This window comes from Onychomys torridus, chromosome 9, assembly GCF_903995425.1.
Source record: "Onychomys torridus chromosome 9, mOncTor1.1, whole genome shotgun sequence".
NCBI lineage: Eukaryota > Metazoa > Chordata > Mammalia > Rodentia > Cricetidae > Onychomys > Onychomys torridus.
The window spans coordinates 90,827,778-90,841,374 of record NC_050451.1 but is presented as its reverse complement, the minus strand read 5'-3'; the positions used below and the strand labels follow the sequence as shown (position 1 = coordinate 90,841,374).

Genomic DNA, 13,597 nt, shown 5'->3' with positions numbered 1-13,597 from the left:
CCATGTGGATCCTGGGAATGGAACCTAGGTCATCTGGAAGAGTAGCAAGTGTTCCTCACTGCTGAGCCATCTCTCCAGCCCACTCCAGTTGTTATTCCTTTAGTTCTACATATTTATGGAGCACAGTGTGATGACTCAGTATGTGAATCTAATGTAGTGATCCCATCACACCCCTTCAGTTTTTGCCTAAAAATCAGGCCTAAATTCTCATCAGCTGCCTTCATTAACCCTGGCCCCTCCTGTCTTTTCAGGTGGGGTTAGAGTGGTCTAGAAGGCCATTGGCTGCAAGAGCTGCACCAGGAAGGCCCTGGGCTGTCGCTGTGCATCCTCTGGCTTGGCAGCTGTCCATTTCCTGCTGGAGAAGCCTCAGCGGTCAGGACAGTGAAACAGAGGTCTGCAGAGAGGCAGAGGGCTGAGTTTCCTGACAGGTAAGAAGCTCTGCTGCACTTTGGCTCTTCCGTCCTCCCCATGTGTAACTATAATTGCTGTTCTGACAGGATGACCCATTAGCTTTTATTACAGAGCTGGAGTGTAGTGATTGGTCTTAGGGTTGCGGGTAGGGCTGGCAATGAACTCTGTTTCAAGGTGATAAGAGTTGGTGTATTCTTCCAAATTACATTGGCTTTCTCCATAAGAAAAAATATTCAATGTAGTAATTCTTTTGTATAAATTAAATTGTGGTTGCTTTAACTATTTCCCTTGATGCCCATAACTCTAGTTTTCATTTGTCTTGTTAGCTGGGTATTTAAATGAAAGCTTGGTTAGAACTAGTTTATTACGTGTGTGTCATCTGTGTGAACTGCAGTGTTGTGAAGCCAAGGAGAGTTGAGTTTAACCCTTCTCACCATCACATTGCCAGATGCCCAAGAACCCTTCACTCAGACTGCTCTCTTCTGATAGGTCAAAGATCCTGGGTGGGATTAAAGATGAAAGTAAGATGACCAATGACGCGGCACAATGTTTCAGTGAGTCAGGAAGAAGGGGAGTGGTTAGAATCTACAGCGTGTTTGGAAAGTGTTGTCTTAGAGGAGATGATTACAACAATTTGTTGAAGTAAAAATATTTTTATCTCAGACCAAATGGACTAACTGCACACTCTATGGCTTGATAGGCACTTCCAATAGCATCTCAGTCACATCTGGGCAGCCATCATTAAGTTATTCAGTCCCTGCGTTTTCTGCATGAGCATGTTTCATTTTGAATTTTTATTTTTTAAAGCAAAAGCAACACTGTCATGTCACATTTGAAACAGATAGGTTCCTGGATCATCTGGACTTCCCTTAGAACCTCCAGGTGGGCTCCTTCCTCAGTGCCAGATGTAACTGGTGCTTGCTCTGTGATATGAGCTCCAATAAAAAGCAGGGGGAATTTACTTGAGGTGGGGATGTAGACTTTTGCATTTGTGAATGAACTAGAAGGCTAAACTAATTTTAGTTACCTTGAGTTCTTTATGGTTCACATGAAGCCAGGGCAGTTTTAGAAGTTACATATCATACATGTTTTGACATGCTTTACAGCTAGAAACAGTTGATGCTCAGGGTATAGCAGGCACTGGACTAGCTGCTAGTAAAATACTCAACTGGTTGGGAAATATACTGAATTCTTACTTTTTGTCAACTATTCATGTGCTGTTTTCTTTCTTTCTTCTGTCTGTCTGTCTGTGTATTTGTCCTATGTGCATGTGTACCTGTGTGGAGGAGGTCAGAGGTTGATGTTGGGGTCCTCTAATGTTCTCCACCTTAATTTTGAGACAGGATATTTCACTGAACCTGGAGCTCATTGGTTTGATAAAATTGGCTAACCTGTGAGCTCCCATGATCCTCCTGTTTCTGCCTCTGCAGTGCTGGGGCTATGGGTGCAGGCCAGCACGCCTGGCTTTTCCTCTGGACACTGGAGCTATGAACAAAGTTTCTCAGTCTAAATGGTGAGGACTTTATCCAGTAAGTCACCAATCACTCTCTAGTCTCTCATTTTCACATAGGGCTGAAGATAGGATAAAAAAAAATCATTTTCTAAAGGATCAAAAAAGATTCCCAACACATGCAGATGTGGGTGGGTTTCTGTTGGTGGGCAAGGACTCCACACATGTCTGCATACACAGTTGTACACACTTGCAACATCCACTGGAAGGAATTTCTCCTACCTCGAGTTCCCCTAGCCTTGCTTTGTGCTGTATCCTGCTTGAATTGACATGGAAGCTGCATTTCCAAGGTTTCCCAGGTTGTACCACAGCCCAGGAATCATTATTTTTAATTGCATTAGGGAAGACTCTCCTAGTTTGGACCCTGACCACAATTCAGCCTTCAGAAGCCAGCAATCACACCAGGACAGGAAAACAGGAAGTGGAGCCTGACTAGAACAGGCACAAAGGCAGCTCCTTGTCCAATCAAATTGCAAGCATGTGAGAACAGGAGGTCAGACCTGTTTCGTTGATCATCCTAACACCTGTGCTAGGGACAGTCCTTGGCATGTGTTAGGTCCTCACTATCATGTGTTAAATTAAATGATAGGCTTGTATTTACCCATCTTCCCTGAAGAGGTCTCCCATAGACATAATGATCCCCAGCAATGAAGGGATTAAAGTCTGACCCACAAGTGGCAGATCAGATGCTCCAAACCATTTAATTAGGTAACAGAAAACAGGCATGAGTGACTAACTGTTGTAGGGCTCCGTTTGTATAAGGTGTATTGAAAAGACAAAACTGTATTTTAAAAGCTCATATTGGGCTAAATATTGGAGGTGGGCATGGGGCTTTATGTCAAATAGATGTGAAGGAATTTTTTAGGGGTAATGGTAGTATTCCAAAACTCAATTATGGCAGTGATAGCACAAATTTACTAATTCCCTTGAACTGTATGCTTCAAGTGGGTGATTAATAAAACATGAATAAAACTGATAAGCATTTTTTTTTAAATAAAGAAAAAGAAAGCATGTTCTAACAATCTTGGTTTTACCTAGCTGGAACATTTATTATTCCTTTTTTTTTTTTTTTTTTTGAATTGTAGTTTTACTCAAGATTCTATCCTTTTATATGGTGATTTCCAAACATCCTGTTTTCTTTGTATTTCTTTTCCCCTTTTTTCTTTTTCTTCCCTTGGATTATCATTTTTCTAATTACATTTTTTCTCCTCCTGTAAACTTGGAAGTGATATATTCTGCTGACATTCTCAAATAGTTACCCAACACACTTCAACATTGATGCTTGAAAGTCAACATCCAGAGCTAAAAGTCCCATCTTTTCTTGAAAACACCAGGAATTCAGAACGTATTTATTGTGGTGGCTAATGTGGCATTTCTATGTTTTTTTTTCTTTTTCTTTTTTTTCTCCAGAGCTGAGGACCAAACCCAAGGCCTTGTGCTTGCTAGGCAAATGCTCTACCACTGAGCTAAATCCCCAACCCCCATTTCTATGTTTTATAGTTAATATTTCCATTACTCACACATTTACATCTTTTCCCTTTTCATTTTTATTGTATTTCTGACTTGTCATCTGTCCAATTTCCTCAAAATAATTTTTTGAGCTAACTGATTATTATTATTATGTGTTGTAAAGAGTGAGACTGGGGGTCCTAAGTCAAACTGTCCTACCCCATCCCAGACTGTCTTTCATGTCTTCAGTAGAGGACCTGAAGCAGAAGAATCTTAGCTACACACTCAGGGCTATGTGTGGAAGGAAAAGGAGGCAACATTAAACCTGCCAATCTCTCAAACCAGCCATTGTAGACAGGAGGGTAGGGGAGTACCCATTGTCTCTGGATGGGAGGTGACCCAGACTAGAGCTCGCTCCACCTGCAGCCAGCAGCATGTGTGGAGTTCCCAGAGGTAATAAATAATTACTCAGAAAAGATTATAAGCAGATCATAGGGTCTTAGACTTTACCCTTGGAAATACACAGAAGATTGTGCGTTGTTTGTTTCTTGAATATTATCTTGAAGGTAGTTGGGATGGTCCTATCAAGCTTGTAGGACAAGACTCCTTCCAAATACACTCATCTGTTTATGGACTCTCTACTTTGCTCTGTTCATTGCTGGGTGGATGGGCAATAAAGCAAACAATTGAATCTCCTCTAGTGCAAAGTTGTTTAGCTGCTGGTAAGCCTGGGCGAAGCTGTGTGATGGAAAGAGAACATGCGGGATAGTTCTGAGGCCTCCTCTTGGACAGAGGGTCCTTTCAGAAGTGTGGTTAACGTGGAACAGTCGTCTAGGTTTTCTAGGTTTCCTACTACCTTTATAAGGCTCTCCACTGTGTCCCTAGACAGCACCTTCGAGGCATTGGCTCGGAACTTCTTCTGCAAGTCCTCCTGGCTCAGTGGTTTCCTCCAGTGACCATAGAAGGTATCAGAGCGTTCAGTGAAGGTGGTGCCATCCTTAAGAGTGACGCTTATCTCACAGTACAGTGTGTTAAAGCTTGGCAGGTTGTCGGGAGGGTGTTCCAGCTCCACTTTCTTGAGCAGCTCTCTCACCTGTGGCCTATTGATCTGCTGGCTGTGGAAGGACAGGACGGTGACACTGCCATCGAGCAGCATGGCGCAGGCCACGTACTGGAAGGAATGGCGAGCTTCATGCTCGGAGTCTGGGAAGGGCCTGTTTACATACTGGACATCAGGGATCCTGAGCACAATTCTGTCAATGTGGTCAGTAGGAAGCGGGGCCTCTTTCTGAAACCATGAGGTGCTTTCTCACAGCTGCAGCTGCATCTGCCACCCAGTGGGTAGCTAGATGCGCTGGGAAGCTCTTGAAGGCCACATCTTGCTGATCCAGCAGCCAGATGTGAGAATCCAGGCTTGGAAGACCTTTGGGGGAGTAGTTGGCATAGAAGGCACCGAACCCTGACCCCAGGTCCAAGATCTGCTTGTTTCCTTGGAGACCCAGCATTGCCAGGAACGTGGCTTCCAGCCCATGCTTGGCTGCATTGCCGATGTGAAGGGGCTTGGTCTGAGTGGCAGCATTTGCTATGGGTGCCCCAGCATGAGAAACAGCAACAGCCAGGGCCTCTCGGCACTTTGTCAAGCTGAGCCCTAAAAACTTGGATGCAGCAGCGGCACTTCCCAAAGTCCCCACCACAGAGGGAGGATGGAACCTGAAAAGCAAAAGCAGGAAATTCAACTGATGGGGAGGGGTGGATAAGGAAAATGTGGTATATATAGACAATGGAAACAAAATCATGAGATTTGTATGTAAATGGATGGAAGTGGAGAAAATTACATTGAGTGAGGTCATGCAGGCTCAGAAAGACAAATGCTGCATATTTTCTCTTATATGTGGATCTCTTGGTTAATGTGTTTAACCTGGGGTGTAGGTAGAAGCCAGCATCCTGGAGACAGGCCACTGGTGTGAATACCTTAAAGGAGAGGGGGTAGTAAAATACAGGTAAAATGAAAATAGAGAGGGAGATAAAGGGGTTGGAAAACTTCAAACATGGAGGCCATGGGTAGTGGGGAAATGAGATGTCAGTAAAAGAGTTAATCAAAAAGAAGGGGGCACGACAAAGCTATATGGAAACCTACAGTGCTCCAGCCCAAGGAAAACAGTCAGTTAGAGAGGACAGTAGAAATCAAGGGACATGGAAAGAGTTGGGGGAATATCAGGTTAAAAGTTGACATGGGGATACAAGAGATTGAGTGGAAAAAGTAGGGGCTGCTTTAGCCAAAACTAAGGCTACGTGAGGAAGCCTTATTAGAACCCACTACTTTGTAAGCTAATTAAAATATAGAATATTTTATAAACTAAGGGAGGTTTAGCAGAAGGACTCTGCATAGGCAGGCAATGCTCCTTCCAGAAGACATGGGTTAATAAATGAAAATTTCAGTGTCAGGCAAGGGTGACCTCCCTATGAATTGCTGGCCCACAAAAGGACCCAAAACAACGCAAGCTAATGTGGTTGCTCTTGGTTACCAATCATCACCATAGTGTGAGACCCTCTAGCTGAAGACATCACTCACTTTGATGCAGGACACAGAGAAATCAACCTCAAATTGACCAGGAAACAAACTAATTCTCTCTCTCTCTCTCTCTCTCTCTCTCTCTCTCTCTCTCTCTCTTCCTCCTTCCCTCCCTCCCTCCCTCCCTCCCTCCCTCCCTCCCTCCCTCTCTCTCTGCCAGGTAGCTAGTAGAAGGTGCTACTTAGGTTGCTGGGGGGAAAAGACATCCAAACCCAACACTGGACATCACACGCCACAACACTAAGTGATCTGCTGGCAAGAGTACCCACTGGTGCAATAGTGTCAGGGAAATTGTGGGAGTAGCTGACTGCTTTCTGATTGGGTTTGAGGTCTGCTGCACAGGATAGATTTTATGCCTGGTACTATAAATCTGGTCAAAGCCCATGACTGGGGAGATCATAGGTCCTGGGGAAAGGCAGTGGGTTGGAATCTACTGTTGTTTTGCCAAATGGTCCATACTGTTAAACTGCATTTTAAATAGTTCTAATATAGCAGCACCTATAAATTTGTGCTGCTATCAGAGAAGCTCCTTTCTTTTTTCTTCAGTAGGCAGTGGTTAATGCAGAGAATCACAACTGGCCAAAGTTCTGATCATAAATAGCTCTGAGAGCTCAGCAGTTGATGGGATACCCATCTATACCAACGTGCCACTGTCCAAGGCTCAGGAACTTCAAAGAAGAGGGGGAAGAAATAATATAAGAGCTGGCAGATGGGAAGAGAGCTCTAGAATGTTGACTTCTAGACATGACATGTCTATTGTACACACCAACTCCCAGCAGCTGTGGTTACTCTCACAAGACCTGCACAAGATCAAGCCAGTCAAAGTTCCACATCAACGGGGCAGGGGGCAAGAGTCCCACCCCTGTGGGAGGGAACACTGCAGTTGATGACTGCTGAGGTGGGGAAGAGTCACTCCCCTTTGAGGATGTGGCCCTAGTGTGTGATCACCCACACACAAGTATATGGGTAGCACTAATTGGACTCAGGGTTACTCATAAAAAAAAAGAAAAAGATGTTCAGCTGGGAAAAAGATGAAGTGGGGGATATAAGGGATAATTGGACAGAGGATATGATCAACATACAGTGAATAAATTATGAAACTTTCAGAGAACAAAAATGCAATTCACAAAAAATTATAGAGGCTGGGGAGATGGTCCAGCACTTAAGGGCACGTACTGCTCTTGCAGAGGACTCAACTTGGGTTCCAAGCCTTACAACTCGTGGCTCACAACTGCCTGTAATTCCAGCTTGAGGGAATCCTGTGATACCCAGAATACTCCTGGATGCAAGTGATAGGAATCACCTCGGAGAGACAGACCTCCAAATTATCTCATCTCCTAGTAGCTAGGTTGACTTGACTAGCCCAAAGGATGTTTTCACAACCATTTCCAAAACACATTCAGCTTCTAAGCCAGACAGCTCTGCACAGACAGCCACTGACAGACAGAGGGCAGTGTGGCTCTCCCTGATGGCACAGTCTCTCACTATACCTCTTTGGTATGTCCTTGGCTTCCGTGGAGAAGTGCATTAATTGTCCTTGTACTTCAATACCAACATTGAATGCCAGCAGCAGGTCAAGGCCAGAAAACTTTGGAGTCTGAGGCAAGGCTTCAGATAGAGCTGTGAGGACTGGTAGGACAGCCCCAGAAGGGTGGGTGGCAGGGTGCCATGTGTCATCAAAATCCATGGAGTGAACCTGTGTGATAGACAGAAACAAACCCCCTTAAAAACGCCCTTAAAAACGCCCTGGCTTTTGGACTGGCTAAGTATTTAATTTAGCAATGACCTTGAGAGGTTTAGGAACCCCGTTACCTGACATTACACCCTAAAAATGGACTGATTCTTTTTTTTAAAAAAATTAATTAATTTTTTTGTATTGAAAAAGTCATAGCATAGATTTTGATCATGGTTTTCCCTCTCCCAACTCCTCCCAGGTACTCCCCATCTCCCCACCCACCCTAACTCCATGCCTTTTCTTTCTTTCTCTCTTTAGCAAATAAACAGGCAGACAAACAAACACACAAAAAAACTATCAAACTAGATTAAAAAAAAAAGAAAAGTAAAACAAGAAATACAAATTGACATTGTTTGCAAAGGAAAAACTAGTTTTTTCCAATGGCATCTCTCCAGGTATATTAACCACACTTAGGGTAGGGCCCATGCCCAGCAACAACTGGCTCTTAACCTCAAGGTGGGATGACAGTGGCCCCAGCTCCTTTGTCAGAGGAAGGCAGGTCCTCGGAGAGGAGCCAGTGGTTTCCTGGAGGATGCTGAGTTCTGCCCTGGAGACCACAGCTCCTGGGGAGATCTACATTCTCCCCCATAAGGCTTCCCTGCCCTTCTCCCTTTAAATAAGTCACACTAAAAATTTAATGTCATTTATTATAGATTGGGCCATATATTTTTGTGTCTCTGTCATGAAGTAATTTAAAAGTTTTGTCAAAGTTGCGAGAACAGCAAAGAGCCCCCAAGCCTACATTAGCTAGCTCTTTTCCGATGGTTGTTTTATGCCTTGAGGTTTTCTTCCCTTTTCATCTCAACCATTTAATTTTTCCACATATGAAACAGTTAGTAATAACCAGAAGTTCATTTAAAATAGATTGTGTGTCTATCTGATGTGGCTGGTGTGTTTCTTATTGCCATGCCAGTGGGTTTTATTTGCTTAGTCTGAGCTGCTGTCCTCACAAATCAGTCAATATAACTCTCAAATCCAAACATGTGCATATCTATATTACATCTTGTGGACTTTCCCTGACACACAGGAAATAACTTGAAAATTATGTCAGATGAGAAGTTCTAATTTTTCATTGAGAAAATAGAGGTACTGTGTGGTCACTGTTTCCTTCTGAATAAATACCCAAATAACTAAATAAAGAGAACATTACTGTACAGATACTGGGGCCCGCAACAGAAGCAATCAAGAAGGCATTATGTCTGGATCTTGGATTGCATATCCATCATGCATTTTTGCTATATCCATTCAAGGTCCAGAATTAGAGTATCTTCCAGGTGCTTTTAGTCTAGAGCCTTCTACTTCTACTTTATAACGTGTTGGAAAAGGCCCATTTTATTGTAGAAACATGAACATGAGGAGTAAGGGCAGGCATGTCAGATCTCTGAACCCCAGTGATCTCATTTGTGAATAATTTTCCTGTCTTGAATTTATGATTTATGATTTAATTGTAGAAAAAGCTGGTAAACTTTCTTACAGCGACACCGTTAACAAAAGCAGCATATGTGGGTGGGAGCCTGAAGTCAGGTCGACCCCAAACAGTGCTGGAGGTATTGGAACTGTAGATCTGGAACAGAGGAAAACCAGTTAACACAACAATATACTGAGCTGACATTTCAAGAGTTCTCCTTCGTCCTCAAGGCATCCTGACATCAGTGTCTCCGATCCCCTGAGAGAGCAGCCTAGCTAGTGGGAAGTCTCTCTTCCTTGCCGAGGAATACACATCGGTCATGTAAGGGAGAGGGATACATCTGCTTATCCCCAAGTCATGATCTAGAAACTCCATTCAAGTGAGCTTGAATCCACTCTTACTTGATCTTGGGGTAAATACTGGGCGTGGGAGATGGCATGGGGCAGACTAGCTGTTCACAGCAAGCAAGTCCGGCTGAGAGAGGCTGCTGTGTCTCCCATGGCAATGCCTACTTTGTGCTCAGAGCACTTGAACAGACTTTTCTCCAGAGAGTATTTGCATGAAGAAGCTGTCTGTGGTTAAGTGTTTTCACTTCTAAGATTTTTGGGTTGAAACGTACTTTTAGTCATACAAGTGAACAGCTGTGAGGTATTGCCAGTGAATGGTTTTTGGGCCTGAATTAGTAATGGGTAGGAATGGGCTTTAAAAATCATATCATGAAACAGAGGGACTCATAAAAATGTACAGAACAATGCTATCCATATCACATGCAATCAAACTAAGTTGAACACAGGCACAGACTTCTGGAGTGTGCTCATGCACACGCTTGTGTTTAATCTTGAAAGCAAACTTTGGACTTCTTACTTTACTATATTGGGTGACTTTGTGAAACACTTCTGTGCCTGTTCCCAGGAAACCAACGCCCAGAGAATCCAGGATCATCCTCTTGCTCCTCTGAATGACACCATCTGTCAGATGATCCACTTTCAAGCCGTGAATCATGCTGGCGAAGCTTTCTGTGACAGACTACAGAGAGAAGAGGGTTAGAACAGCGCACCGCTGTGAATCCACTCACTTCTTGTGCTAAGAGACCTTGAGGTAAAGAGTTTTGATCTGTGAGAAGAAACCTGGTTGATGTGATTGAATTTGTGTTTAAATAGTGATGTGCACTAGGCACCCACTACATTAGGCGTGAGGATTTAGAAATATGCAATCATTAAGTTCTTTGCCCAGTCACACTGATACAGACGACTGAGCTTGATGAGGATGGTGAAGGGAAGCCTGGCAGAACCAGACAGGGGAGGTGGGAAAGGGGGCTGGAAGGATATTGTGTTATGTGATCAGTGTATGTAGAAGGAGTTCTGTCTCTGCTCCTAAATCAGATACAACCCCCCAGGGCAGGATGATTTGTGTTTCTTAAGTGGTAGTAGAGGACTTTGCAGTTCCTTTAACTGTCAAGCCCTTCAATGCACAGGTAATTCTTTTGTTTCTACATGCCTTCACAGGAGAAGAAATGTAAAGATATCCAGCCAGAAGGGCGTGTCACCACATGCCTGGCACTGAGTTCTTGTAACAAACTCTTCAGAGTTTCCCTTTCCCCATCTCATGATCACATTATTGCTTTACTTCCTTTTCTTTGTTTACAAATGGCAGCTGGAGGACTTACCAGATTAAAGAATCGGAAGTGTCTCTCGCACTGAACTCACTGTCAAAGCAGAGTCAGAGAGTAGAACCAGTGCCTATGTGGAAATCCTCCACCTTCGCTACCCACTAGTCTTTTTCCTTTTTCTGAGGCAGGGTCTTTCTATGTGGCCTTGGCTAGCCTTGACTCACTGTTTAGCTCAGGTTGACCTTGAACTTGTGACAATCTTCCCACCTCAGCCCTAACCCCATTCTTTTCTTTTATTTAAGAAAATATTTTTATTCATTTTATATACCAACCACAGATCCCCCCTCATCCTTCCTCCCACTCTCCTCTAGTCTTCCCCACCCCATCCCCTCCTCCAAAAGGGTAAGGGCTCCAATGGGGAGCCAGCAAAGCCTGGTACATTCAGTTGAGAGAGGACCAAGGCCCTTCCCATTGCAACAAGGGTGGGCAAGGCATCTGACCATAGGTAGTGGGCTCCAAAAAGCCAGCTCACGCACCAGGGAGAGATCCTGATCACACTGCCAGGGGCCCTTAAACAGATCCAGCTACAGAACTGTCTCCCTTATGCAGAGGGCCTAGTCTGGTATCATGCAGGCTCCACAGCTGTTGGTCTAAAGTTCGTGAGTTCCCATGAGCTTGTCTAACCCATTCTTAGAGTCTTCAGATTTATCAGTCAGATAAAGACTGTCATTTTAAAAAGAATGGAGTATTTGTTGCATCTTGAAAACTTGGATAGAAAATGAAGGGATCTTGGAATAGGAGAAAGCAGGAGAGGAGATGGCCGGGAGAATAAAAGGATACTGCAGTGGATGTTTCTGGTTAGGGCAGAGGAAAACTGTAATACTGTTTTCCAGGCTGGTAAATGTTTTGATAAACACTTTACATGCAGAAGAGGGAGGGAAATAGGGAGAAGAACTGACTTAATAATCTTCTGACTTTCTGGGCGGTGGTGGTGCACGCCTTTAATCCTAGTACTCGGGAGGCAGAGGCAGGTGGATCTCTGTGAATTTGAGGCCAGACTGGTCTACAGAGCAAGATCCAGGAAAGGTGCAAAGCTACACAGAAACCCTGTCTCTAAACAAACAAACAAACAAACAAACAAACAAACAAACAAACAAATCTTCTGACTTAATTTCCAAGTACCAGTTGACCACTGACTGGATGGCTGAGTAGCAGGTGAGAGCACCAGCATAGATCCCAAGGTGTGGGGATAGAATTAGAAGGCCATGCTCATATAACTTATGACTCTGAGACCAGTGGGCTCCCCTGATAGTGCTGAATATGATCAGTGAGCTAAAGAACAAATCACCTTCCCTGACCTTGAAGAGAGAGATTGTAAGGGGAATAATCGCTGCTGCTCAGTTCTCTGAGTCATACTTCATCTGTATGTCAAATGTCATGCTGGTGTACTTGACTTTATAGTGGCATTTGCATATCTTTTTAGTGAAACACTGTGACTAATGTATAGATTAAGGCAGAGAATGGAGTCACTTAATAGCAAATGTCAGGAGCCCTTGTGAACTCATGATGTAAGTGAGGCTTTTTACTCAAAAAGCTTACCAGGAGATGACAGGGACCGTGACAGCAAACAGATAATTAGAGATGCAATCTGTTTGTATCACACAGAGGGCACATATAAAAGCAAGAGGTGGAGATTCAGTGAACTTACAATGGCACTTTCTTGCTAGGAGGAAGCGATGGGATCATGTCTCTCATTTGTCAAACACTGACGAGAACTAACATGCAGCTTATTAGGCAGCCCAGAGGCTCCGAGAGAAAAGTTAAAACGTCATTTCTGCAGCAGAGCAGATGGCTATGAAAAGGTCAACCAATTGAGAAAGGAAGAATCAAGCCAGAAAAGCAATTTAGGCAAGCTACAGCCAGGGTTACAATACCTTGAGCATCATGCTGCACTGGAGGAGGAGCTCTGGCTCAGGAGTGATCTACCGGAGCAGCTGCTGGCTGGGTGCCTTCACCAGCTCTGTGCCTTTATACTCAACCCTTCCCTCCACTTTCTTCCCTTTCACTTTTATTTTAACCATGGAACTGCCACCATTTCAACACTTCCCACATGACCTCACTTAGACTTCTTTTGTAATGATGTACTGAGCTCGCTTGTAGGTGCAGAGTTGATGAGAGGAAGCTGTATTGTAGCCAGGATATTATGAGTGTGTGTGTGTGTTTATGGTTTAAAAGGGATGGACTGTCCATATATGCTAGAGAGCATATATCAGAAGAACGCACACTCTCTTTACTAGGTATCCCACTCTTGAAAGTATATCATAAGGAAAAGGCACAAATATGACAAATATGCCCAGAACCCCAAGGGCAAGGAGTCCCTTCCAGTAGCCTGCTCATTGATAGCCCATTGTCACCATCCAGCAATCAGTGAACCAGCTTCCCGGAATGATTCAAACAACAAAACCAAACCCCCAAATCCTGGCTGTGTCTTACTGGACTTAGAACCTGTTTAGCAGAAGTGAATTCATGCATGGTACTGAGAATAGAGTCTCTGACCGGTGGCTGATGAGGTCATAAACCCAGAAGAGACCTTCCTACTGTCATTTTTATAAACAGATATAACTTCTGGCTACATTTAAATACTTATCCTTACACCCACAGATGGTGCAGCTCTCAACCCCTCATCAAAGAGGCCTCTTTTTGCAGCACACAGAAACTATTACAGAGATCCACAGCTAGTCAACATGCAAAGAATAAACGAGCGTGGGGTGCCCAACCTTACTTGGTATACCTACAATGAAACCCCCACACCTAGGGCTCAGGGGCCATTGTGAAAGAGGTGGAAACAGTGCAAGACCAGAGGACCAGGATGCATGCTACTGGACAGTATTTTCTAGACAAGA

The 13,597-nt window shown here is 43.9% G+C and overlaps 1 protein-coding gene across 1 annotated transcript; it reads right to left on the bottom strand.

Moving 5' to 3' along the window:
* Positions 1-4,082: 4,082 nt before the first annotated feature.
* On the bottom strand, positions 4,083-12,640 carry Acod1 (aconitate decarboxylase 1). Its single transcript, XM_036198537.1, is given in 6 exon segments — positions 4,083-4,652; positions 4,654-5,080; positions 7,433-7,638; positions 9,152-9,241; positions 9,950-10,111; positions 12,629-12,640. Coding segments are annotated over 6 exon segments (1,467 nt in total).
* Positions 12,641-13,597: the final 957 nt, after the last annotated feature.